The 26,478-nt window shown below is 31.8% G+C and overlaps 2 protein-coding genes and 1 long non-coding RNA gene across 4 annotated transcripts in view; all 3 read left to right on the top strand.

Moving 5' to 3' along the window:
* The window catches only part of LOC143051548 (uncharacterized), a 35,658-nt gene extending 10,756 nt beyond the window's left edge, over positions 1-24,902 (top strand). Inside the window, exons 2-8 of one of the 2 annotated variants that reach the window (XM_076224443.1) lie at positions 5,292-5,367; positions 5,850-6,107; positions 7,141-7,578; positions 9,896-10,035; positions 11,824-13,014; positions 16,950-17,433; positions 23,764-24,902. In XM_076224443.1, coding sequence (XP_076080558.1) covers positions 5,292-5,367; positions 5,850-6,107; positions 7,141-7,578; positions 9,896-10,035; positions 11,824-13,014; positions 16,950-17,433; positions 23,764-23,798 — 2,622 coding nt within the window. In that variant the 3' untranslated portion in view covers positions 23,799-24,902. Of the gene's footprint in view, positions 1-5,291; positions 5,368-5,849; positions 6,108-7,140; positions 7,872-9,895; positions 10,036-11,823; positions 13,015-16,949; positions 17,434-23,763 lie in introns of those variants that run through there. The other variant, XM_076224444.1, reaches the window with a different exon arrangement.
* The window catches only part of LOC143051559 (uncharacterized), a 428,761-nt gene that overhangs the window by 193,791 nt on the left and 208,492 nt on the right, over positions 1-26,478 (top strand). The window lies entirely within an intron of this gene.
* LOC143051534 (uncharacterized) overlaps positions 1-26,478 on the top strand; it is a 204,656-nt gene that overhangs the window by 19,808 nt on the left and 158,370 nt on the right. The window lies entirely within an intron of this gene.

Below are 26,478 nucleotides of genomic sequence, written 5' to 3'. Positions count from 1 at the left end.
TGTTTGTATATGCCTTAAATGTGCATTTCATACATAAAAAAAATAATTCTATCCAATTCTTTATTACTCTAACCACAGATATGATGCTTATCAGTGCAATAAATACAAATATATATTTTTTATATGACCATATGACATACTACATCAGAGAAGCAAATAAACATCAAGAATTGACAAATAACAGTTCGGTCCTAGGATTAAGTGCATTTATCAAGAGTTTACACAAATTACGCAAATCTTTTATATTTTCAGTACTGAGGAGTTGCACTAATTTGAACGACAACGGACGTCAATAATAATATGGTTTCATGAACTGCCTACTTAAGTCTCTAAAGCTTTCACATTGTAAAACAAAATGGAATTCATCTTCAGTACTATTCAGTGTTCTCCCCAGAAATTTTGGATAGCATCACATTTTGCGTAAAAAAAAATAACTATTTTTTTTTTAATGTCATTTTGTATTTTTTTTTTAATGTCATTTGTCGCGTCGTGTTGATGCTTTATTTCCTTTAAATGTTTTAGTTTATATTGTTTAATTCATAACTGAGAATACAATTAAACTATAACAACAAAAACAGTTGTTTCAGTTTATGGTTTCTTTATTCATTTATAGTTGCAGAATTATTTTTTTCCACTTGTGCCAAATAAAAATAAATATGTGCTTTCAGTTACCCTTTTCAATAAGTCAAATGAATGAATGGTTCATTACAGTGGAACCTGTATATATACAAAACTAAATATCTAGTACACAAAATTAATACTATTTTTTTTATATTAATATATTAAGTAAAGATAAAGTAGCAAAAGTAGCCAAAAAAAATATCAATTGAAAAACTTTTTTTTATCATGTTTGTGAAATTCATTGTTTCATGGCACTGAATGAATTAGTCCCTGTTGTTTCTTATCTTTACATCAAAATGATACGTATTTATAATTATATACAAAGTTATCTAAAAAATAGTCTATTAATGCGTAGTTTTCTCTATTGGTATATTTTTTCTGTCTACCGTCCGTCTGTTGTCATTATCGTGAAAATGCGGATTTTTTTGTCATATCTGGTCCGGTTCCGATCCGTAGTTTACACAAAAATGTGCAATGGCGGCCGTAGAAAAATTTACGAAAATGAGTTCGAGAATAAACATTGTTTGACAAGAGATTGTGAATGAATATGACGCTTTTAATGCATTAAATGAATTAAACATAAACTTTAGCCAATTATGATCACTTTTTAAAGAAGTATAAAACTTATTTTAGCTCAAAACCAAAATTCTCGCTCTCGTATTACCGGAAGAGAAAGAAAGTATTTTTTGGAGAGTTGCACAAATAAACGACCTTTTAAAAAAAAAATCGTTTCAATCTTTGAAATTTCGTAATACAAAACATAGATTTCGAATTGTTTTTGTGATTGCATTTTTCCATGTCGAAATTGGTGATTGCAGTCACGTGGTATTAGTCATGTCACAAGTGTCGGCTTGGGATATTCGCATCCAAACAGTTATCACCCTGAGGGCAATTAACACCTGGCTATTTAATCTCTTAATTGCCTTTAGTGTCCGACTTAAAGGGATTACAATTAAAGGTGATATAATTTTTATGATCATAGTCGATAATAGATGAAAGTTAAAAATTGAGGACAAGTAAAATAGCATCTTCAAAATAATTATAGCGTCGCGGGAATAATTATAGCGTCGCAGGAAATATTATAGCATCACGGGGAAAAATTATAGCGTCGCGGTACCGCGACGCTAAAACGGCCTGGGGAGAACACTGCTATTCAAAGTACAAAGAGTACACTGTCAATCTAACCTGAGACTACTATAACGTTGTTTTCACGTTACAGTTTGTACGCCAATTTCCCTAAAACTCGCCCGATTCGGACTAAGACCGGGGATAAATTTGCCTCAGGGTGTACTGGGGTACTACAGGGTGTTAGAATATCTAATATATTACGGATATGAATGTAGATAACTTATATTATAGTAGTCTCAGATCTAACTTATTTACTCAATAATAACGGCCTACTTCAACAAATAAATCATGTGAAAACTCTTAGCCGAGTTAATTACACTCTAAAATTCATGTTTAGTTAGATTATACTGTAAACAAAAATTATTAACAATTAACACTAAGATGAAATATTCATTTGATTAAACCTTAAATAACTTCTCAAATATTGAATTAACTTTAATAAAAAACAAAGAGTTTGAATTTCAAAAGTCGGACTTGGTTATAACAATGATTTATATATTAATCTAAACGAATCCGTGGTTATAGTCAACAGTTACAATGTATGATTTTAAACTATTGGTTTTTTTTTAAAAGCAAACTACGGATTTCCCATATTGACTTAGTTATATCAAATGTTTTAATTTCCATACAAAAAAACAATTCTCTAAAATATTACCCCAGTGAGAAAAACCAAAATATCAACTTTAAATTTTCTTACAAATTTCAAGATTTCCAAAGTACAGATATTCACTTCGTTTAATCAATTGTTTAAATTTCAATACCAGAAGAAGAAAAAAATCTCTGTAAAATATCAAAAGATATTAAACAAATAAATATCAACCTGAAATATTCTTATAAATTTTGAGTATCTTTATTGTATATTAGAGGAATTATTGGGATTGTATATAATTATAGTTTAATTATGTCGTTTGGTTGCAGTCTCGTTAAAAGGACCAATAATGGTTTTCAAGGTGAGACGTGGTTAAATTTAATAGTTGCAATGTGTAATTTGAAAATTATGTTTCTCTATAAAAAAAAAAGCAATGAAAGAAAACTATAGATATCAACTTTACAGAGTTTCTTAATGAAATGCCAGTATATAATTGCAAATGGGGATGCATATCTTTCTTCTGTTTAATTTGTGTCGCTTTGTTTTTGTCTCATTGACGTAAAAACCTTATCTCCATTTGATTTTGTTGCATTCAAGTACATATTGTAGAAGACAGAGTACGTTAAAAAAAATCCCTTTACATAATTACAAAGATTTCAGTTGTGAGGATTAAAATTTGTGCATGACTAACTCTATAGACTAACATGATATCTGTATTATTTTTCTTTACTGTTTTACTCTGAAGTATATACAATTCAATCAATTAAAAACAAATGTAAGATATGATCAGAACGTTCAAACTTTAGATGCATCAGTGCTCTAAAATGATCTTAAGTCCATCCTAAAATCTGTCTTATAGTGTGTCTTCAAACAAAAGGATACTTCCGAGAACACCACGCCTGGTTATGACAAACTGAAAATGTTTGGGGACATATTTTAGATTTTTAAAACGTTCCAAAAAAAAAACCCAAAAACTTATGCAACTATTTCCAGAAGTTCAAATGTTCTTATTATACAATTTAAGCTTGAAATACATTTTTATCACATTTAAAAATATAAAACAACACGTTAAGTGTTATTCTTTTACCCAGGCTAAGAACTATAGCGAAAACTATCATTTCTTTTAAGAAAATGAAACAAGTGAAATTAAGCTTATAATAAAAGCAGAGTCTGCGTCATGTGGGTACGCGTGGCAAAATTGGACTTCTTAGGGTACGCATAACCGCCAAATATTCACATATTATTGGATAGAGATAATTGTGTATTAAACTGGTAAATTATCAAAATAAGTGAAACAAAAATATAATTCACAGAGATTTTAAGATATGAGATGTCAACATTATGACTTTAAAAACAATCAGTAATCTGATTTCATTTTTACTACGTCCCTAATACGCTTTTGTAGAAACGATCCTGGCTAGTTTTTGAATATTTTTCTTTAAATATTAACTATAATTATAGATTATGTATGCATATATATAACAAATTATTTATTCAAATAAATTAGTTCATCATATATAACCGTGACTTAATTTTCATTTTAAATTCTAAATATGAAGACCTGAAACGGAATTAGCAAGCAATTATTCCGGCGTTCTAAATAAATATATAATTATTAATTTGTTGTTGGTCCAGAGGTTGTTGGTCTAGATGTGGAACTTGTTGTTGGTCCAGAAATTGTTAGTCTAGAGGTGGAATTTGTTGTCCGCCCTGAGGTTGTTCGTCTAAAGGTGGAATTTGTTGTCGGCCCTGAGGTTGTTGGTCCTGGGGATACGGTAGTTGGTCCCAGTATTGATGATTGTGGTGTAGTTGGAGGCATTGACCTTGACAAACTTTGGCTAGTTTAAATATAATAAATTTTTATTTAGATTGTTTTTTTACAATGCCAACAATAAACAGATTATATACCCGTTCATTATGTGTTATTGCGAACCACAGAGTTGTCTGCTCTTGACCAAGGTATTTAAACTTTTGTAAGTTTACCTGTCCCATTCAATCAATACAATAGCAATTGTTATCTGTGTAGTTTATTCATTTGAGACCTTTACATTTCTTCTTGGAGAAATCTATCGCTCGATATCATTGATTAATTTACCTGACCAAAAATATATACTCTTTGTTGGTTGAAATACATGTATAAACTGCATATGATACAGTATTTATTCAATATCAATAATATATATTCAATCTGTACATTATTATTACACTGATTCAATTATAAAAAAATTATTTCGGATTTCCAATAAGTTAAAGGAAGATTTGCATTCAGTACAGCTTTCATTGGCTGGACTGTATACTTCAGACATCAGACAATTCAATGCAATTACACCAAACCAGTCATATAAAATGTATAGGCCTAAAGTCTGTCAAAGGAGGTTATAAATGGTTTGTGACAATGCAAATACTAGATTTTAGAATATAAATGAACATCTTTAACCAATGAACTCAAAATACTAATATCTATTCAATTTCACAAATTTGTACAGAATAAGCATCATGTAAATCATTAAATGAAGAAACATGAAATATATAGTTTTAAACAAGATAATAACAATGAACATTCTGAAACCGATTATTCTAGTAAGGGAGACAACTACATATGCACTTTCATATTTAGTCAACGTGCATCACTATGCATTATCTATAAATTATGTGGCGAAGAGAAATGATTTTGTTCAATACAATGACTGTACCTATTATAACAAATAGATGCAAACAACAGAATCAAAGGTAGAACTAAGCAAAGAATTACGGTCCATTCAAGATAATTGTCTGTGTCTAGTCAAAATAAGTTGTGATTGCATTGCGCATTTCAACTTCCTGTAAAATATAGAGTTATTGTCCTTTAAATCTACTTGCAGATAGAAAGGCTATTAAAATATATATGTATTAAAACTATTTGACAAGTTTTCACATGGGGCATGATAGTCTATAGCATATTTTTCTTTTGTAGACTGCCATGTCAAAGACATCCCCAGAAGTAACTCCTGACACCCATTTACAGGAACCTGCAGCACCAGTAGTTGAAGGTAATCATCTAATGTTAATTATTCAGATACCGGCTGAAATGATATATAATTACCTGTTTCTAATATACAGAAACCTTGATATCTGCTTATAATGTTATAATGAAAAATGATGGAAAAAAACAACAAATTGATGGGAAAAGTGAAGTAGGCTATTGATGAAGATTGATTGATTACAGATCACCATGATCACATTAACTTTAAAATCATCCCATCTAATGTATACTTTCCTCAACGTGCTGAATATATTTTGGATAATCATTCTTACCAGTTTCTTTGACAAGGCATGTGACGTCAAAATCATTCTTACTAGTTGCTGTCACAAGGCATCAATGCAACAGTAGGATACCGCTGTTCGAAATTTAAAAATCGATTGAGACTAATATGAACTGTATGTCTCAGAGCTAATATGTATAAATCAGTAGACGAGTATGACCTCTTACTAATGACTTTTTAGGATACACATTTGTTTATATACATTTCAGACAGCAAAATACCAGAACAAATAAAAAAGATGGATCATGAGTCGATTGCCATTTATCTGAACGCCCTTGAATCGGGTTCAGAAAGAAGACGGGATATAAATTTAATAATTGTTGGAAAAAAATCTGTTGGAAAGACTTCCTTAGTACGAAGATTGTTTGGGGAGGAGTTACAAAGCGTAAAAAGCACAAATGGTATAGAAATTCATCGGCGGAGATGTCGAATAAATCTAAGTAACTGGGAATGGAATAAAGTGTTAGGTAAATATGCCATTTTTTTCTCACTCTCGTTTTACATGTTTTATTTATTGCAAAGTTATCATAGAAAAACTAAAACATAGTAAACATAATTTTCAATTTTTTTTAAGTTCTGTGTATGCTGTTTTTATGTATTTACTCTTTTTTTTATTTTTCAATTCTTGGAAACACATTTTTGCTAGTATGAACCGTATACATGTCTCAGACCTAATATGAATATTCAATATTTTATTGATGGAATTAAAGATAGGCATGTTGGATGTAATTTAAACTAAAATACAGACAAATGATCTCTACTACATTATCACAAAATATTTTTTTTTGCAAAAATGACTATGCTTATGTAAACTTATCCTCGCATCTGTTTTATTATATGTAAAAAATGTTATGTTTGTATATAATTATACTGTTTTGAAGTGTACTCTTTTATACTTGAGACTTAAAAAGCTGTGTGATTTATACGAATTGTTTTTTATAAATTTTTAGTGCCTGCATTTCATGTTTATATGATATTCAATGTCTTATTAAACATTGTTCTCAAGAATGCAATCCAATCAACGCAAAAAAACTAAATAACAATGTCTAATCAGATGGATGTCTGGATTAAGTGTTGTATATGGCAATTTAATCCTTTAGCAAATACTTTATGTCTACTGTAATTTCATTATTTCAATTACTGCGATAGTTGTTACTGTAAAGGTTTTATATGAAAATAAAATGTAATTGATATCTATATTTTTTAAATGCAGATACCCTTATTCGTTTGATGTGTTTGACCTTTGATTTTGTCATTTGAATACGGACTTTCCGTTTTGAATTTTCCTCATAGTTCGGTATTTTTGTTAATTTACTTTTTTCTTGATAATGACCTGTTGCCTTAACAGATTATTGTTTTGTGTTTAGTTTCTGAGAAAGGGGTGGACGTGATTTTCTTTATTGTTTTTTTATTATATAACATATGAAATCGGTGAAGTTTAATCCTAACTTCCATAGATTTCTTCTGTACTATGAACACTTTTTACAATTTTTTTGGTAGATACAAGATTAGTGAAGGAAACAAGTATCAACAATAGAATGTTGCAGTCAATTGTCAAAAAGATGCATCAAGATAAAGAAAAACCAAAGCATGACATATTGGAGATATCATCATCAGATCAGATATCAACAGATGATAATAAGGGCACAATCACCAAAAAAATTGAACATGACAAAGAACCTCAACCCAAAATGAATTATCAGTTTGCTTATCCGGAGATTACAGAACCGCCGATTTCTAAACTGGCAAAGGATGAGCTGTTAAGTATAATCGGATCTACTGTAGACTTACAAGACGAAGACGGCTTTGCAAATATAACAGTGTGGGATTTCGCTGGTGACATTGAGTATTACAACACACATCAAACGTTTTTGAATTCAGAAGCAATTTTTCTTGTCGTAGCAAATTTACATGACATAGATGACACAGAATCCTACGGTTTGTAAAGTCAATTTGTGCTTCCTTATCAAATTCAAAGATATAATTATATTAAACGTAGATACGAATTATTCTTGATATTCAGTTCATATAAAAACAATGAAACTAAACATTTAAGACAGCAAATTTTAATACCTGGCTTTTTTGTTAAATGATTTTTATTATTTGCTCTAAACAACACTACTTTTCGTGTTTCATTTAATATAGACATTTACTATCTTGACTTGCATCTAGAAATTGACAATGAGGATCGGATAAAAACAAAAGTTCGTGACAAAAGAGATGACTTCAACTTCCCAATTGTTCTTTCATTTTCTATGTAGCAATATTCTAGCAGTGTCTTCCCATGAAGTATATATCTCCAAATTGATATGATATTCTAGGACTTGTATTTCCTATCATGATGTCCTTATATAAGAAGGTTGCTGCTCACAAAAAAGCTATCAAGCCAAGTGTCAAAGAGGTGCAGTTGAAATTGTCCTTTCTAAAAATTTACAGACGCCATCAATAGTTGGTTTAACATCATTGAATATCTGTTTTAAAGATGATGACGGATATGTTCCAAAAGTCGTTACTATAATCCTGCCACTTTTTGCCTACCGAATTACACTTATCACCAGGTTTTTAAATACCCGAACAACACGACGTGTGCACATGTAGAGGAGAATCTTCCGTGAGTGTATGAAATCACCCCCGGTTTTTGGTTGGGTTTTCTGTTGCTCAGTATTAAGTTCTCTACGTTGTGTTTTGAATATTTTTTATTGTCGTTTTAGTCTTTGGCGTTCTTTGTCATGTCTTTGTCAGTTTATTTTCGTCTTATGATTATAAATGTTCCTTTGATATCTTTCCCCTCTCATTTACACGTAAAATCGTGTAATATACTTGTAGCTAACCTATTTTATATCTTGCTTAAATAGTTATCAAAGGTACCAGGATTATAATTTAGTACGCCAGACGCGCGTTTCGTCTACATAAGACTCATCAGTGACGCTCATATCAAAATATTTATAAAGCCAAACAAGTACAAAGTTGAAGAGCATTGAGGATCCAAAATTCCAAAAAGTTGTGCCACAAAAAAGATATCACCACAAATGTTGTTTTCTTCTTATCTCATACAAACATCCTTTGTTATACGACCGCAGATATCTTGCGTTGTCCGAAGACATTTGATTTCCAAACAATAGCTTACATATTAGTGATTGGATCTTGATGAAATGTTACCACAAGGTTTCATATACAAAAAACAAGGTTGGGATTTATTTTTGGGGCAATGGTCTGAATTGTTTAGGAAAAACAAAACTTTTCTAATACAAATGTATCAATTGTTCATTTCTTGACCATATTCAATGGGATTTAATTCAAAGTCTAGAACACGGTGGGTTCTTTATTATGCTAAATGTAACCGTATTTTTAGATTTTTGATTTTTTGCCCTGTGTTTAAATTGATCCACATTGAGGCCCTATGGGTCCGAATTAAATTTAGTTTGATTTTAACATAACTTGAATTCAATGGTGTTTTTTTTATATGGTGAATCTAACTATGCAGAACTTCATGGTAGGTTTGTTTATAATTTTAGAAAAAAAGGAATTTTTAGAAAGCTTTATACATATGTGTCAAATATTTAATCAGAATCCAAATTCAGATCTGTATCAAGCTTGAATGAATGAAGTGTCGATTTTCGCCCAAACTGTTTAGGGTTCGACCTCTTCGCTCTTATCAAGTTGCGCCCCGCAATGTGTTTTATTAATGTATAGCGTTTTGCTTCCTGTACATGGAAAATTTACAGACTCCATCATTAAATTGGCATTATTACCACAGATTACCATAGACATGTTTCATTTGTAGTTACCACAATATCGTTCTATTTACGTCGACTCTGACCCACAAGTGAGACTTATCGCCGAATTTGTACTTACCACAAACAACAAGACGGGTGCTGAATGTGATATAGGATCTGCATACCCTTCTTGAGCACCTCGATTCAACCCTGATTTATACAAGGTTCATTGTGTTCTCTCGAGTGTGTTCTATATAATGTTGTGCTTACTTTTGTTTGTCTATTCTTTGGTTTTTTTTATCTGCCCAATTGTTATCACTTTCTTTTTGACTGATGAATGTTGATTCGCCCGTGTGTAACTTTTGCCTCTGTCTAAACAATGATTAAAATAGTTATATTTTTTACTTGCAATATTATAACTGTCTGCAGGATAAATCATTATGTATTTTTTATTGAATGTAGTAATTATATTCTTAAGAGACATTTCATGTGAAGTCATCCACCGAAATATTTAAATATTAATTTGTCTTTAATCACAGGCACATTCAATTTCTGGATGGATACAATACATTGTTATGGAAGCATAAACAACAAAACAGAAGCTGTATTGCTCGAAGGAGCTCACAACCTTCTAGATCCACCAGTTATTGCAATTGGTACACACAAGGACAAATTTCAGGTATTTATATCAAAGTAACAATGGAGTAGACATGTTAATTTAGTCTCTGTTTATAAAAACTTGACAATTGAATTTGCGCCTTTGAAAATATTTAGGTAATGTTAACTGGTGTTCGTATAAAAACGTAATTCTAGTTAAGTTTAGACTATGGATATTGGAAATACTTCACCAATGTATCAGATCTATAAGATACGATTAGATCACGTTTGCCACGATGTCTTATACATCTAACTCGTTGTTAATGAATCGCTGAGTCACTGTTACGTTAGAGCACAGTTTAAATAGAAACTATGGAAATTGTATAATATCTATTTCATTTTACTGTACGAATATGTACCTTTGTCATATTGATAACAATGTATATCTTTTTCTGTCCTGACGGTCATGCTCATCAATGTTGATTGTCGTATTTGTTTTTAAAGTTGTGCTTGATCTTTCTAATTGATGATTTTACATTTCAAGGACATTTTTAATGAAGTGTGAATGAGATGATGCTAGAAGTACTGTGGTTTTCTTTGATAAAAGAAAACTATTAAAATATAAGCTATATTCAGTTATCATCGAAGAGATTTCTCAAATATATCGAGCGCCGCTGTCAGATTTGATGGAAACTCGAAAACGATCATCATTCAATAAATCTATTTTTAAGCTGCAATTGTATTGCTAACGAAAAAAAAGTCTATAGTTTTGGCTAGTGTTAAACCTATCATTACATTATTTAATTTCTCATATTTACAAAAAACTAACTGGACTTTGCTCAACATTGACTGATACTGCAACATTGACGTGAAAAATAGAAAATCTTGTAAAGAAGTTTTCATACTGATCTTAGAAAAGTATTGATTGAACAAACTAGTAGCTCTAAGCTATATTGAAAACTAAAAAGCAAAATTATTTTTGGTGTGCTTTTCAAAAAATTGTATTGGACCATTAAGTTTGTCGTTAAATGAATGTGTTTGTATGATCTTAAAAGATATCATTCCTTAAATGTTATTGTATTTTTTTTTAAGACTGACTAAACATAAACTATACATGAACGCATTTGTTTCTAGTTGCCAGAAAAGGAAAAGAGAATAAAGGAGTGCTAAAATATCAACTCAAACACAAAAAGTCCAAGTTAAAGAAATGTTTTTATGTGTACCCAGACTACTCGAAGATGTTATTACTATAAAAGTGTATGCAAATAAGGAGATGTGGTATGACAATGAGACAACTACCGACCAGATAAAAATGATAAGCACGCATACAATGTAGGTAACCGTACAACAACGAGAATAATACACACCATATAGTCCTCGAAATATAAAAAATTGAAACAAAGGAAAAACGTATGGCCTTATTAATAGCGACACAATTTATTAAATAAAAAATTGACAGACATGCTTGAATCAACAACAACCACTGAGTTACAGGCTACTGACGTCGGACAGACACATATACACATTAAGAATGTTGTGGGGGTTAAGCATGTTTGTGAACATGGAACCCTCCCCATTGGATCGGTACAAAGCACAAACCAATCAGCATAAAAACAAAAGACTCAAAGCCGGCTTAAAAACATATGAAACAATTCAATGCGAAAACTAACAGCCTAATTTATATCATAACAATTTACGAAAGCCAAAGTATTTATACATCCGCTCTAGAAAAAAAGACACAGAAAAGTACAGATATGAGAATAGTAATAGTTACAGCCAAAAACATCTTATAACAAATCATGTATCTAAGACTGTTTAAGTTAAATGATACTGAAATAATACAATATCACTGTTTTTGTTTTTGCGAAAGGACGAAGAACAATGCAGAAAACGTCTCGAATCATACACTGATAAAATATTTAAAGATTCCAAACTTCACCTGAGATCAATTCACCTGATCTCCAACACAGAGGATGTAGAAGATGCTTTTGAACAATTGAGGAATGATATATTTGCCACAGCAAAGAGTACCGCAAATTGGAATCGAGAATATCCTGTTAAATTTATTCAGATGGAAAAAGCCATCAACTATGAACTTACGATCGGAAAACAAATAATTTCTTTTGAAAGATTAAAAGAACTAGGTGAGAAAATACCACTTCCGATAACTGATAACAAGGAGCTTCATCTCTTTCTCAGGTATCAACATGAAATTGGTAACGTGATATTTTTTGAAGACATTCCGTCATACATCATACTTGATCCCCAATGGTTAGCAAATGCCTTTAAATGCATTGTTACAGCCCAGCAGTTTCAATTTGAATTACCACACTTACAATGGGACAACTTCAAGAAAACAGGAAAGATGGATCCTAATCTATTGGAAGAAATATTCAAGAAACAATCAGCAGACATGAGAATTCATAAAGAGCATATACTGGAAGTAATTGAAAAGTTTGACATTATCATCTATCCATTGCTACTGACGGAAACTGGATATGTACAAAGGGAGCATAGTTTTTATGTTCCATGCATGCTTCAAACATTAAAACTTAAGGATATTGATGTATTGTTTAACGTTCCAAATGCTAGCAAGTCTACATGTTTGTGTTTTGTCTTTAGTTTTTTACCGCCGTATCTAATCAGCAATCTGATTGTCTCTTGTCTACGAGAATATCCTCTAGCAGTGGTAAAGGGCGAGATAGGTCTCTTCAAGGATTGTTGTGTATTTAATATTGACAGAACTGGCTGTGCAAAATTTGTATTAGCAAAGAGTAGCCATATGATTCAGCTGCAAGTATGGCAATGGGATGAAGTAGATACAGAGGTTAACCAAGCTGTTTTAAAAGTTGTCGAAAGAGAAATCAACAGAATTGTCAACACGCGATACAAGTTGAAAACGGTATCTTTCGAGAAAAAATGGAAGTGTGAGACCACCAGTTTCTCCTTTGACACAGGATTCCTAGAATTTGATCAAGTAAATGATGGGAAAAATTATTATTGCGAAGAACATGCGACAGTTCATAAATATAAAAACTATTGGTCTGGTGAGAAATCAAAGGTAATGTTTCTATTTGCTTTAGATTATTTTCATTTAGTGGGCATATATTTGTGACATGATGAAATCCAATTATTGGTAATTTGTGTATTTATTCCTTTGAAGTGTACTCGTTGCCAATGTCAGTATCAGTGTGGACTGGTTGTGATAAAGACAAAAGTATTAGGTCCATTCGCAATTAATATGCGCGACTGTACAAAGTTGAAGAGCATTAAGGATCCAAAATTCCAAAAAGTTGTGTCAAATATGACTAAGGTTTTTTTTAAATGTGTCAAATAAAGGCAACAGTAGTATATGAACTCATCATAGATACCAGGACTAAATTTTATATATACCGCTGTTCAAAAGTCATAGATCTATTGAGAGAAAACAGATCCGTGTTACAAACTAAAACTGAGGTAAACACATCAACTATAAGAGGAAAACAACAAAACTTTTGTTTTACAGGAAATGTACGCAAAACCCGACCAACTTCAAACATTTGCGTAATCCACACTATAACTTATAATTTAAAGCTCACCTAACCGTATTCGATCAGAGACAAAGTTTTCATTAATAAACTTGAAAAGGTCTTGTGAGGTTCTTATGTGTCTTCTTTTTCTGTTTGTTCAGAAGGATTTGTTCAACCTGTTCATTCACTATTGAGGGTTATGATTCATATTCAGACGCAACACATAAAAAGTGACCAAAAAGGTATCGCATGAGAGAAGCTAAAAAACATACACACTTTTTAGATTTTTTGTGGGACCTTCATATAAAATAAAGGTTGCATTATAAATATATGAATAGCTTTTCATAGATCAAAGAACAATTTGCGAAAAATATACAGGTTAACCTAGGGTCTTCATCGATTCATATTTCTGTTCTGGGTTGAAAAACAAATAACATGACACGAAAAATATCACGAAAAGCGAAAATCAAACAGTTGAGTTATATCTATTTAAGGTGGCTCATGGGTACAAAAATTTCAGCAAAAAATTAAACCTTTATTTTTTTATTACAAGTTTTATTTATTACACTATTAGTTATTACTTTATGATATGGTACAAAAATCAACCCAAAAATTGATTCAGTTTGGCCCCAGATGACTTTTAAAATGTTTATATCATTGAAAAAGCTCACAGTTATCTCCCTTTGGTGCAAAAATGCCATTTTTTTACCTATATTTTTTATTCTTGTTTTTAAATAAGCTGTACATAAACTAAATAATTGTAAAATTTAAGCGATTTCTGTAATTAGGTTATTTTTTATTTCGATATTACATCTATTTCCCCTATTAGTTCAACAGAAAAAAGTACATTAACAAAAATGTATGCTTCTTCCAGAGGCAGATTGTGAGCTTAAATGAACGGTGACCCCATCTTTTTATTTCATTTTTAGCTCACCTGTCCCGAAGGACAAGTGAGCTTATGCCATCACTTGGCGTCCGTCGTCGTCCGTCGTCTGTCGTCGTAAACTATTTCAAGCATCTTCTCCTCTGAAACTACTGGGCCAAATACTTTCAAACTTTAACTGAATGTTCCTAAGGGTATCTAATTTATAAATTGTATCCGAAGTTTTGATCTATCAACAAACATGGTCGCCATTGCTAAAAATAGAACATAGGGGACAAATGCAGTTTTTGGCTTATAACTCAAAAACCAAAGCATTTAAAGCAAATCTGACAGGGGTAATATTGTTTATCAGGTCAAGATCTATCTGCCCTGAATTTTTCAGATAAATCAGACAACCCGTTGTTGGGTTGCTGCCCCTGAATTGGTAATTTTAAGGAAATTTTGCTGTTTTTGGTTATTATCTTGAATATTATTATAGATAGAGATAAACTGTAAACAGGAATAATGTTCAACAAAGTAAGATTTACAAATAAGTCAACATGACGGAAATGGTCAGTTGACCCCTTTAGGAGTTATTGCCCTTTATAGTCAATTTTTAACCATTTTTCGTAAATCTTAGTAATCTTTTACAAAAATCTTCTCCTCTGAAACTACGGGGCCAAATACTTCCAAACTTTAACTGAATGTTCCTTAGGGTATCTAGTTTGTAAATTGTATCCGAAGTTGTGATCTATCAACAAACATGGTCGCCATTGCTAAAAATAGAACATAGGGGTCAAATGCAGTTTTGAGGCTTATAACTCAAAAACCAAAGCATTTAGAGCAAATCTGACGTTGGGTAATATTGTTTATCAGGTCAAGATCTTCGACTTGTTTTCAACCTACATTGACCACATTTCAACCTGAAATCGACTTGTTTTCAACATAACTCCACCAAATTTAGACCAATATTCAACCTAATTTCAACGTTGGACGCTGACGTTGAATCAACGTTGTATATTCAACATCATATCAATTTTCAATCCAACACTACTTTTCAACATTGATTCAACGTTGAAATCTGACGTGTATTCAATGTTGATTCAACGTTGTTGTGCCTGCTGGGATCTGCCCTGAAATTTTCAGATGAATCAGACAACCTGAATCTTGAATATAATTATAGATAGAAATAAACTGTAAACAGCAATAATGTTCAGCAAAGTAAGATCTTCAATTAAGTCAAATTGACCAAAATTGTCAATTGACCTCTTAAGGAGTTATTGCCCTTTAAAGACTTTTTTTCACAATTTGTTCATCATGTTGACTTACTTTAAAAAATCTTCTCCTTTGAAACGGCTGTATCAATTTCAGCCAAAAAAAAAAATATCTAGTATAAATTTTATATTTTATTTCCTTGTATGTCAAGAAACATAGCTCCTATGGCTAAAATAGAACATAGGAGAAAATGATTATTTTTTTTGGCTTTTGAAGAAAATAGGAAGATCCAAAAAACATTTAAATAAATTGAAAAGCCAAAATAATCATTGATGAGAGATTTAACCAAAAGAATTAAGGTGAGCGATTCAGGCTCTTGAGAGCCTCTTGTTCTATTAGGTATATGATAAAGTTCATTTATAAAAAAAATCTAGCGAAATCCTATATTAGAAAAAAAAATGATTTATACCCAGGAGACCCCTTAAATGTTTGAAATCAGAAATGAACTTTCAGATAATTTATAGCCAGCCTACAGGCTTCACGCCCACACCTGACAATTTTTTTAAGCGCCTCCTTTTTAAGCATGTTAATTGCTTTCCTAAAATTAATGTAATCGTGTACAGGATTAACGCTGTATAACGAAAATATTAATGTGATTTTTAAGCAAATTATCCATCCTATTTTACTTGTTTATGGTCGTATCATACTATGCAATATGAACAATAAAGAAATGTTACTGACCGGTATGTTGCTATTATATTCTGAGTTGTTTTATGTATGTTGAAGGTAATGAAATACATGTTATAATGCATCTTCAATTAATTGAAAAGAACGCCATGTTTACTTGGTTGCGTTGAATATCATAGCATTTTGAATAGCCCCTAAATATCTATCTTTGTCGAACAACATACTACATAGCTAGCTCATTTAAAAAAAAAATGCTCCACTGTAAAATTATTGTTGAATGGAAATACTTCTAGTATATCTTTAAGAACATTGTGTCATGCTTTGTACAAACCCCTATGTCCTAAATATCTATCTCTGTCGAACAACATACTACGTAGCTAGCTCATTTAAAAAAAAAAATGCTCGACTGTAAAATTATTGTTGAATGGAAATACTTCTAGTATATCTTTAAGAACATTGTGCTTTGTACAAATCTCGCATGCTTGCAATGATATATTTATGTATATCTTTTTTTTTTTTTTAATTATTCAAATAAATTTGACGTAATTTTGAATATTCTGACGTCACATTGAATTTTCTGTCTATCATTAATTCTGTGTTCTATCCTTTTTCACTGTCCCGGTGTATTTACTGCCTTGACTATTTGTAAGGCTGCCTACCTGTTAATAGATGGCAATTATATAGCATTAGTTTGTATCATTACATATTTCATTGATATTATAGGCTCCCGGTAGATTAAGTAGTGAGGAACAGAATTACGTCAGAATGTCAAAGATAGTTCTAGATGTATTATCAGACGTTTTATACGATCGCTTATTCTTAGATACAAAGACTGGAGAAATACTTGATCGTAAAAAGTTGGACATAACAGAAATGTGTAAGAAATATTGTGCTTTAAAAATAAACTTTCCAAGTAAAGGCTTTAGGAAAATAGAAGAGGTTGACCAGATTTCTCCAAATGAAGATACTATTGGTGACGACATTCAACGGATACGTGTGATCAGAAATGAAATGCAGCATTCTTCTGTCTTTGCATTAGGTGACACACGATACCAAACACTAATCACTATAGTTCATGATATGCTAACTAGATTTGACCAGCATAACAATCCAGCAGGTGAATCCTATGTAAAACGATTAGACGAAATCAGGAAAATGGAATTAGAGACAAGGAGTTTTGAAGAGATAAAAGAACGAATGAAAGCAGGTAACTTAAGTGATATCTTTTTCATGTTTGAAGTACAGGAATAAATCCTAAATCTTGAAAGACAGATAACACCACGCCCAAATAGAAATCGATGGAAAAGAGTACAACAGTAAAAAATCACTACACTAAACAGTAAAACCAATGCTTTGAAGCCAACAAAAAAACGTTCCCCTTCGTTCTCGACTATTGACGATTACGATCGGAAAACGTGAATACAAAAGTTTATCCTGTTTACATTTCCTTGTTAATAAAGGTACAGATGGGTGCGGTCCTAACCTTGACAAAAGTTAACTTAGAGTTAACTTGTTGACTGCTTTCTAAGTTAACTTGAGAATTTTTAAGCAGTCAAGCAAGTTAACTTCGTCGTTGGTGGACCAGACCTACGGTCTGCTTTTTTAGGACTGCTGCAGACCTATCGACAAGTCTGCTCCAGACCAGACCTGTGGACAAGTCTGCTTTTGACCAGTCCTGAGGACAGGTCTGCCCCAGACCAGACCTGTGGACAAGTCTGCTTTTGATCAGTCCTAAGGACAGGTCTGCCTCAGACCAAACCTGTGGACAGGTCTGCTCCTGACCAGACCTGAGGACAGGTCTGCTTTTGACCAGACCTGTGGACAAGTCTGCTATTGACCAGACCTGAGGACAGGTCTGCTTATGACAGATTATCGTTTTAAGAGTTTTCATATCAGACTTGAGCTTTCATTAAAATATGTAAACAACATTCGCATTGTTTTTCCACAGATATCATTTATTATTTACTCGCTAGACTCTACTAGATATTATACAAATGCTCTCTTTTATTTGATATACATGTATTTTTATATAAATAAAAAATGGCTATACGATCACACAGAGTTTTTTTTTATTAGAAGGCGGATAGAAAGGTTATCCAACGCATCGGAACAATATTCTTATATCACGGGATATCGGCAACATTGTCTACGTTACTTCGTTCCCCGTTGTTTACCTGTCCCTTCCTAAATTTTACTTTATGCATAAATTTATACTTGCATGGATATTTCATTGATATTCAACTTGTTTGCATTGGATTTACTATTCTATTTCCCGCAGAATATTCTAACAGAAATTGTACAGTGTCCGTAAGCATACGATGTGGTAAAACTATCAACAATCTCGTCAAATTCGTCAGATTTATCGAGAGATTTGTCATTGCCTATATTTATATGGGACGTCCTAAAATTATACTCAATGCGCACTTTAATGAAATAGTTGCCACTTGACGTTTAACTATAAACAAAATCAATCAACCGACATAATAGATTCCAAGAAGAGAACCTCGTATACTTTTTTTTATTAAATCATTGTAAATAGTACAAATGAATTCAGACATGTCAGTGTTGGTACTTTGATGATGTGGCATAATAGTTTTGTTTTACACGTACACCATCATGAACTCCTATATATGATGTGACTGTTATTATAAATAAAGAGATGAAATTCTGACATTCTCAATTTATTCAGAATATTTTTTGCATTAATGGTTTTCCAATATTATTGCAACTTCCAAGCAAGGATCGAAGCTCATAAACTCGGCAATCAAATGATTATATTATGCAATGATTCCTGACATAAAAAATATGGCTGATTAATACTATGCGGGTACGTCATGGTGTATATAGATTTACAAATTAAAGTGCACATATGGTCAGTTTTGGTAATGCGGTCAAATAATTTTGTTGTACAAGTCAGCTGGAGGTATCAAAACTACTGAAATTTTGTTACGTATCAATATTTTGAATAAAATGAGGACATGCTGGTATCCTAAATTTATGTGAACAAAAATTTGTTGTTATTATATTGCAATATTGCTGTCCATTGTCATGATTGTATTATACATTGATTTTGGCATAAAAAATATGGCTGATTAACTATGTGGGTATATAGATTTACAAATTAAAGTGCACAAATGGTCAGTTTTGGTGGATGCGGTCAAATAATTTTGTTGTACAAGTCAACTGGAGTTACGTATCAATATTTTGAATAAAATGAGGACATGCTGGTATCCTAAATTTATGCGAACAAAATTTTTGTTATTATATTGCAATTTTGCTGTCCATTGTCATGATTGTATTATACATTGAATCCTGACATAAAAAATATGGCTGATTAACTATGCGGGTATATAGATTTACAAATTAAAGTGCACATATGGTCAGTTTTGGTGGATGCGGTCAAATAATTTTGTTGTACAAGTCAACTGGAGGTATCAAAACTACTGAAATTTTGTTACGTATCAATATTTTGAATAAAATGAGGACATGCTGGTATCCTAAATTTATGCGAACAAAAATTTGTTGTTATTATATTGCAATATTGCTGTCCATTGTCATGATTGTATTATACATTGAATCCTGACATAAAAAATATGGCTGATTTACTATGCGGGTATATAGATTTACAAATTAAAGTGCATATATGGTCAGTTTTGGTGGATGCGGTCAAATAATTTTGTTGTACAAGTCAACTGGAGGTATCAAAACTACCGAAATTTTGTTACGTATCAATATTTTGAATAAAATGAGGACATGCTGGTATCCTAAATTTATGCGAACAAAAATTTGTTGTTATTATATTGCAATATTGCTGTCCATTGTCATGATTGTATTATACATTGAATCCTGACATTAAAAATAAGGCTGATTTTCTATGCTGGTATATAGATTTACAAATTAAAGTGCACATATGGTCAGTTTTGGTAATGTGGTCAAATAATTTTGTTGTACAAGTCAGCTGGAGGTATCAAAACTACTGAAATTTTGTTACGTATCAATATTTTGAATAAAATGAGGACATGCTGGTATCCTAAATTTATGCGAACCAAAATTTTTTGTTATTATATTGCAATTTTGCTGTCCATTGTCATGATTGTATTATACATTGAATCCTGACATAAAAAATATGGCTGATTAACTATGCGGGTATATAGATTTACAAATTAAAGTGCACATATGGTCAGTTTTGGTGGATGCGGTCAAATAATTTTGTTGTACAAGTCAACTGGAGGTATCAAAACTACTGAAATTTTGTTACGTATCAATATTTTGAATAAAATGAGGACATGCTGGTATCCTAAATTTATGCGAACAAAAATTTGTTGTTATTATATTGCAATATTGCTGTCCATTGTCATGATTGTATTATACATTGAATCCTGACATAAAAAATATGGGTGATTTACTATGCGGGTATATAGATTTACAAATTAAAGTGCATATATGGTCAGTTTTGGTGGATGCGGTCAAATAATTTTGTTGTACAAGTCAACTGGAGGCATCAAAACTACTGAAATTTTGTTACGTATCAGTATTTTAAGTAAAAAGAGGACATGCTGGCACCCTTAATTTAGGCGAACAAAAATTTGTTGTTATTATATTGCAATATTGCTATACATTGTCATGATTGTATTATACATTGAATCCTGACATTAACAATAAGGCTGATTTACTATGCTGGTATATAGATTTACAATTTAAAGTTCACATATGGTCAGTTTTGGTAATGCGGTCAAATAATTTTGTTGTACAAGTCAGCTGGAGGTATCAAAACTACTGAAATTTTGTTACGTATCAATATTTTGAATAAAATGAGGACATGCTGGTATTCTAAATGTATGCGAACCAAAATTTTTTGTTATTATATTGCAATTTTGCTGTCCATTGTCAGGATTGTATTATACATTGAATCCTGACATAAAAAATATAGCTGATTTACTATGCGGGTATATAGATTTACAAATTAAAGTGCATATATGGTCAGTTTTGGTGGATGCGGTCAAATAATTTTGTTGTACAAGTCAACTGGAGGCATCAAAACTACTGAAATTTTGTTACGTATCAGTATTTTGAGTAAAAAAAAGACATGCTGGCACCCTTAATTTAGGCGAACAAAAATTTGTAGTCATTATTTAAATGAATTAAACTATTGCTGATTGTGGCTGCATAGTTCAAGGCTGTATAACTAACAAGGACGTATACACCTAACATCAAATATACTTCTTTTCAAAAATATACATAATATGATTGAATTTGATCTCGGAATATATATATATATTCAGTGCCTGTTATCATTGTAACCGAGATCGTTTTTATAATAGATAGATTGTCAGATCACAGATAAATTTGTGTTACGTTCTGTGCGTACTTATTTTCAATTATTTGTGTTTAATCCTGTTCATAAAACGGAAGTATTAATTTTCAAATTACTTTATTTTCGATGTTTATACTACGAAACAAAGATATTAAAAATATTTTTTTTTAAATCAACGAAGAGCGGTCCTGGTTACAAGTTAACTTAGTGTTGACCAGACCAGTCAAAAGTTAACTTGGGAACAGGTCTGGTTTTGATCGGATTTGTTCAAGCAGAAGTTAACTTTGTGGCAGGACCGGTTTCCAAGTTAACTTTATGACAGGACTGGTTCCGAAGTTAACTTATGTTAACTTATGACAGGACTGGTTCGAAGTTAACTTATATCAATAGCGGACCTGTTTCTAAGTTAACTTTTTGGCAGACATAAAAACAGTCCTAGGTCCAAGTCCGCTTTTCAAGTTAACTAGATTTTGGTCCTAGGACTGGTCAGAGCAGTCCTATATTCGGTCACAGGTTAACTTTGACCAGTCCAAATGACTGGTTATCAAGTTAACTTGCTGTACAGGTTAGGAGTGCACCCATCTGTAGATAAACTGCAACTTCCAATTAACAAGTCTCGTCAGATGATATAATACTTTTCTAAAACTATTAAAAAAAATACTTGCTTTTATACAGAAAAGAAAAATAGGAATGCAAGTATGCAAAACCAAATATATCAACCCCGAATTTAGAACACCTAACTATTTGTTTGCACGATTTGCTTGTTATTTTTGTGACGTTTTGTATAATATATTAGGCAATGAAGAAAGTGTCCATTACAATACCTCCTAATCAAAACAAATGTTCTTAAACAGCTATTAGATATATTTAGGCTTAAAATGTCAAAGTGAAAACAAATCGATATTTACCACTTGTGTTTTATACCTTGTTGATCTATTTCACATATTTTGAATTATTGTATTGTATCTTTCGACGTAAATATGCTTCAGACATGTATATTATGTATACTATTTAAATGTAGTTCAACATCATTTAGATAGATATAGGAAGATGTGGTGTGAGTGCCAATGAGACAACTCTCCATACAAATAACAATTTAAAAAGTAAACCATTATAGGTTAAAGTACGGCCTTCAACACGGAGCCTTAGCTCACACTGAACAACAAGCTATAAAGGGCCCCAAAATTACTAGTGTAAAACCATTCAAACGGGAAAACCAACGGTCTAATCTATATAAACAAAACGAGAAACGAGAAACACGTATATATTACATAAACAAACGACAACTACTGTACCTCAGATTCCTGACTTAGGATAGGTGCAAACATTTGCAGCGGGATTAAACGTTTTAATGGATCCAAACCTTCTCCCTTTTTCTGAAACAATAGCATAACATCACAACAAAGAAAAACATACGATAAAATATCAATTGGCAGACTTAACTCAATCAAAAAACGTATGATTAAACAATGAACGAATAAATTTGATCTGCGATATCTGAATACAAATGCACAGTTAATTAAATATTGTCTATATGTGTTACATTTTAGTGTTATGTCGTTGTTCTCCTCTTATATTTAATGCGTTTCCCTCGGTTTTAGTTTGTTATCCCGATTTTGTTTTTTGTCCATGGATTTATGAGTTTTGAACAGCGGTATACTACTGTTGCCTTTATTTAGAGACAAACATTTATGACCAAAAAGCTAACAAACAAATTCAAAAACAGGACATGACTGAGAAATATTTAACCAATCAATGTTCACTTCAGAAAAAAACCGGTTTTTTTATAATCTTGAAGTTTATACAAATGTTGTAAGAATAAGTGAAAAATTGAAGATATTACAAATAATCAAAGCTGGTGTACAGACAAGATCCATATAAATAAAAAATAACAAAAAAGCATTATAAACAGTATCAACAGGTCGAATTAACAAGAACATACGATTTGAGAGTGCTCGCAGTTACTGACAGCTAGTAGATGCATACAAAATATGACAACATCCGGAAAAATCCAACAAATGCTTAAACCAAGTCTGCATCATTAATTCTAACTTGAAATGAACAAATCATCTGGATAAAGCGAACACAACTAAGTTATTCTTCATGTTAAGGTAAACGAATAAAGATATGTTGCTCTAATTAGGAACATTATATTATCTCAGTATCGGATGCAAACACGTTTTGCAAATGATTTTTTAACGGAATTTCTTTTGAATTTTTCAGAATTGATGGAAAAGATTCATGCAGTTTTTCGATAGTGTGGTATCTGATGCTTTGAACGATATTTGTAATTTTTTTTTTGTATTTACCATTTACGGTCAATAGGATAAATATTGAATATGTGAAAACTTCGCATATTAGAAAAATGTAATGAACTACTCAAACTATAATTTACTCATTCAATTGACAAAAAAAGTCAATGGTAAACAATAAATATAAGGAAGAAGATGTGGTTTGAACACTGTCCATTCGAGTCCCAATGTAATAAAAGTTAACTATAGGTCAAAGTACGAAGCCACGGCGCACACCAATCAGCAAACTATAAATTATAGTGTTAAACCATTCATACAGGACGACCGAGGTCTTATAACAGAGAAACACATATGAACCAAACCAACAAACCACATCCATCGAACAATAGGTTACTGACTTAGGACAAGCGCATACAAATGCAGAATGTGTTTGATATATTAACTAGTATTTCAAGATAAGTTAAAACATAGTATTTAATCATAAAGTTAAATCATCAATATGTTTTATCATTGAAAGAAAGCTTCGTGTCGAAAGTTGTGAAATCAAGGATCTATGACATACAATTGCTATAGGAGGCATTTTGATTTTTTTGTATAATTAGATTCTTAATTTCAAGCTAGAGATGTTCATCAGAAACCAAAGATTACGTCAATACTTCATTCAGGTCTTTATAACAACGACTAAATTCAACTATGTGAAGATAGTCGAAGATAAATACGTTACACAATGTGTTATTGACCAGACACTATATAAACGGGGTCGTTTATGGCATTAACCGATTCTGATTTTATCGCTTAAGGTCAAAAGCACAATGTATTTGATTATATTCTCAGTTAATGCAGTTTGTGTATTGATTCTGTATACCTATTATTATTGATTCTGTATACCTATTATTATTGATTCTGTATACCTATTATTATTGATTATGTATACCTATTATTATTGATTTGGTATACCTATTATTATTGATTTGGTATACCTATTATTGTTTATTCTGTATACCTATTATTATTGATTCTGTATACCTATCATTATTACTTTTACTTTTAACTGTTTACCTTTTTCTGTTTTGTAATTGTTTCATTATTAGTATTATTGATATGAGTTAACACCTTTTCTCGTTCAGTTTTTTCTCGTTCAGTTTGACTGTTATTGAAGGAAATGTTTAATGTTATGTGAAGCAGTTTCTGAAAAGTCAATAAATACACCATGTTTACTTGAGTGTATTGATAACAAATTTGATTTCCTACACTTTTACAGATGAATAAGAAAATAAGAGTAAAAAAGTTTCAATAAAAATTAAACTGTCAATTGTTCTTGAACAATTGCGAGGTCTTTCCTTTTGTAATGTAAAATACATGTTCAAACAGACGTAGAATGTATTGAAAAGCTTTAAAACACACTGAAAAACCTTTAAATAAGGTTAAAAACACCAAAGTCGCTATATGGGACATGACCTTGACCTTTGACCTTTTGACCTTTGTCAAGGTCATTAGTCCCCAATGTCATTGCCGAAGACCCCATGGGTCTAGGACCTTTGGTTATATAGTAAAAGATGATTTTGTCTTTCCAGAAACATAAAACAGGTGTTATGCCCCTTAAAAAAAGGTCAAATCTCTTCGGTCAAATGTAACAAAGTTGTGCCGTAATGACCCAAACATTTTCCACTATTTAAAACTTCTGTAAGTATAATGGTTTCTGAGATTATCCCATAACAAGGTGTTAGGTCAAAGGTCAAGGTCAACATACAAATTTGACCTTGAGGTATTTTTCAAAGATACATAAATTGATGATGATTGGTGAAGATCCTAGGTGTCTACGACTTACGGTTTCTGAGTTTTGGTGGTCAACCGACACCGGTTAATTTTCATAGGGGCATAACCCTACCAATGAGTCGTTGAATCTTTTCGATCCAAATGTAACGAAGAACCAGGGTCTGGTCCTGAACAAATTTCACCCTTTGTTTTTTTTCTACCTATTACGGTTACGGTGTTGGAACGATAACAAGGTTTTTGGGTTTCGGAGGGATTACTCCGAACCGACAAAATATTTCGACTCACAGGGTGAGTTCCGGATAGGTATTCATTACACCGATACAAAGTGTGAACATGAAAGCGACACTTCTTACGGTTACGGAGGCTAACTTCGTCAAAGTTTGGCGGAACAAAAAGAATAATAATAATAATAATAATAATAATAATTAAACTGTCAATTGTTCTTGAACAATTGAGAGGTCTTTCCTTTTTTAATGTAAAATACATGTTCCAACAGACGTAGAATGTATTGAAAAGGTCAAGGTCAACCTTAAAAAGCTCGAAAACACACTCAAAATCCTTTCAATAAGGTTAAAAACACTAAATTCGCTGTCTGGGACATGACCTTGACCTTTGACCTTTTGACCTTTGTCAAGGTCATTGGTCCCCAATGCCATTACTGAAGACCCCAAGGGTCTAGGACCTTTGGTTATATAGTAAAAGCTGATTTTGTCTTTTCAAAAACCTAAAACAGGGGTTATGCCCCTTATAGAAAGGTCAAATCTCTTTGGTCAAAATGTAACAAAGTTGCGCCATAATGACCCAAACATTTTCCACCATTTAAAACTTCTGTAAGTATAATGGTTTCTGAGATTATCCCATAACAAGGTGTTAGGTCAAAGGTCAAGGTCAACATACAAATTTGACCTTG

Source organism: Mytilus galloprovincialis, chromosome 11 (genome assembly GCF_965363235.1).
Source record: "Mytilus galloprovincialis chromosome 11, xbMytGall1.hap1.1, whole genome shotgun sequence".
Taxonomy (NCBI): domain Eukaryota; kingdom Metazoa; phylum Mollusca; class Bivalvia; order Mytilida; family Mytilidae; genus Mytilus; species Mytilus galloprovincialis.
Note: the sequence above shows the minus strand (reverse complement) of the source record. Positions and strands in the feature narration are given on the sequence as shown.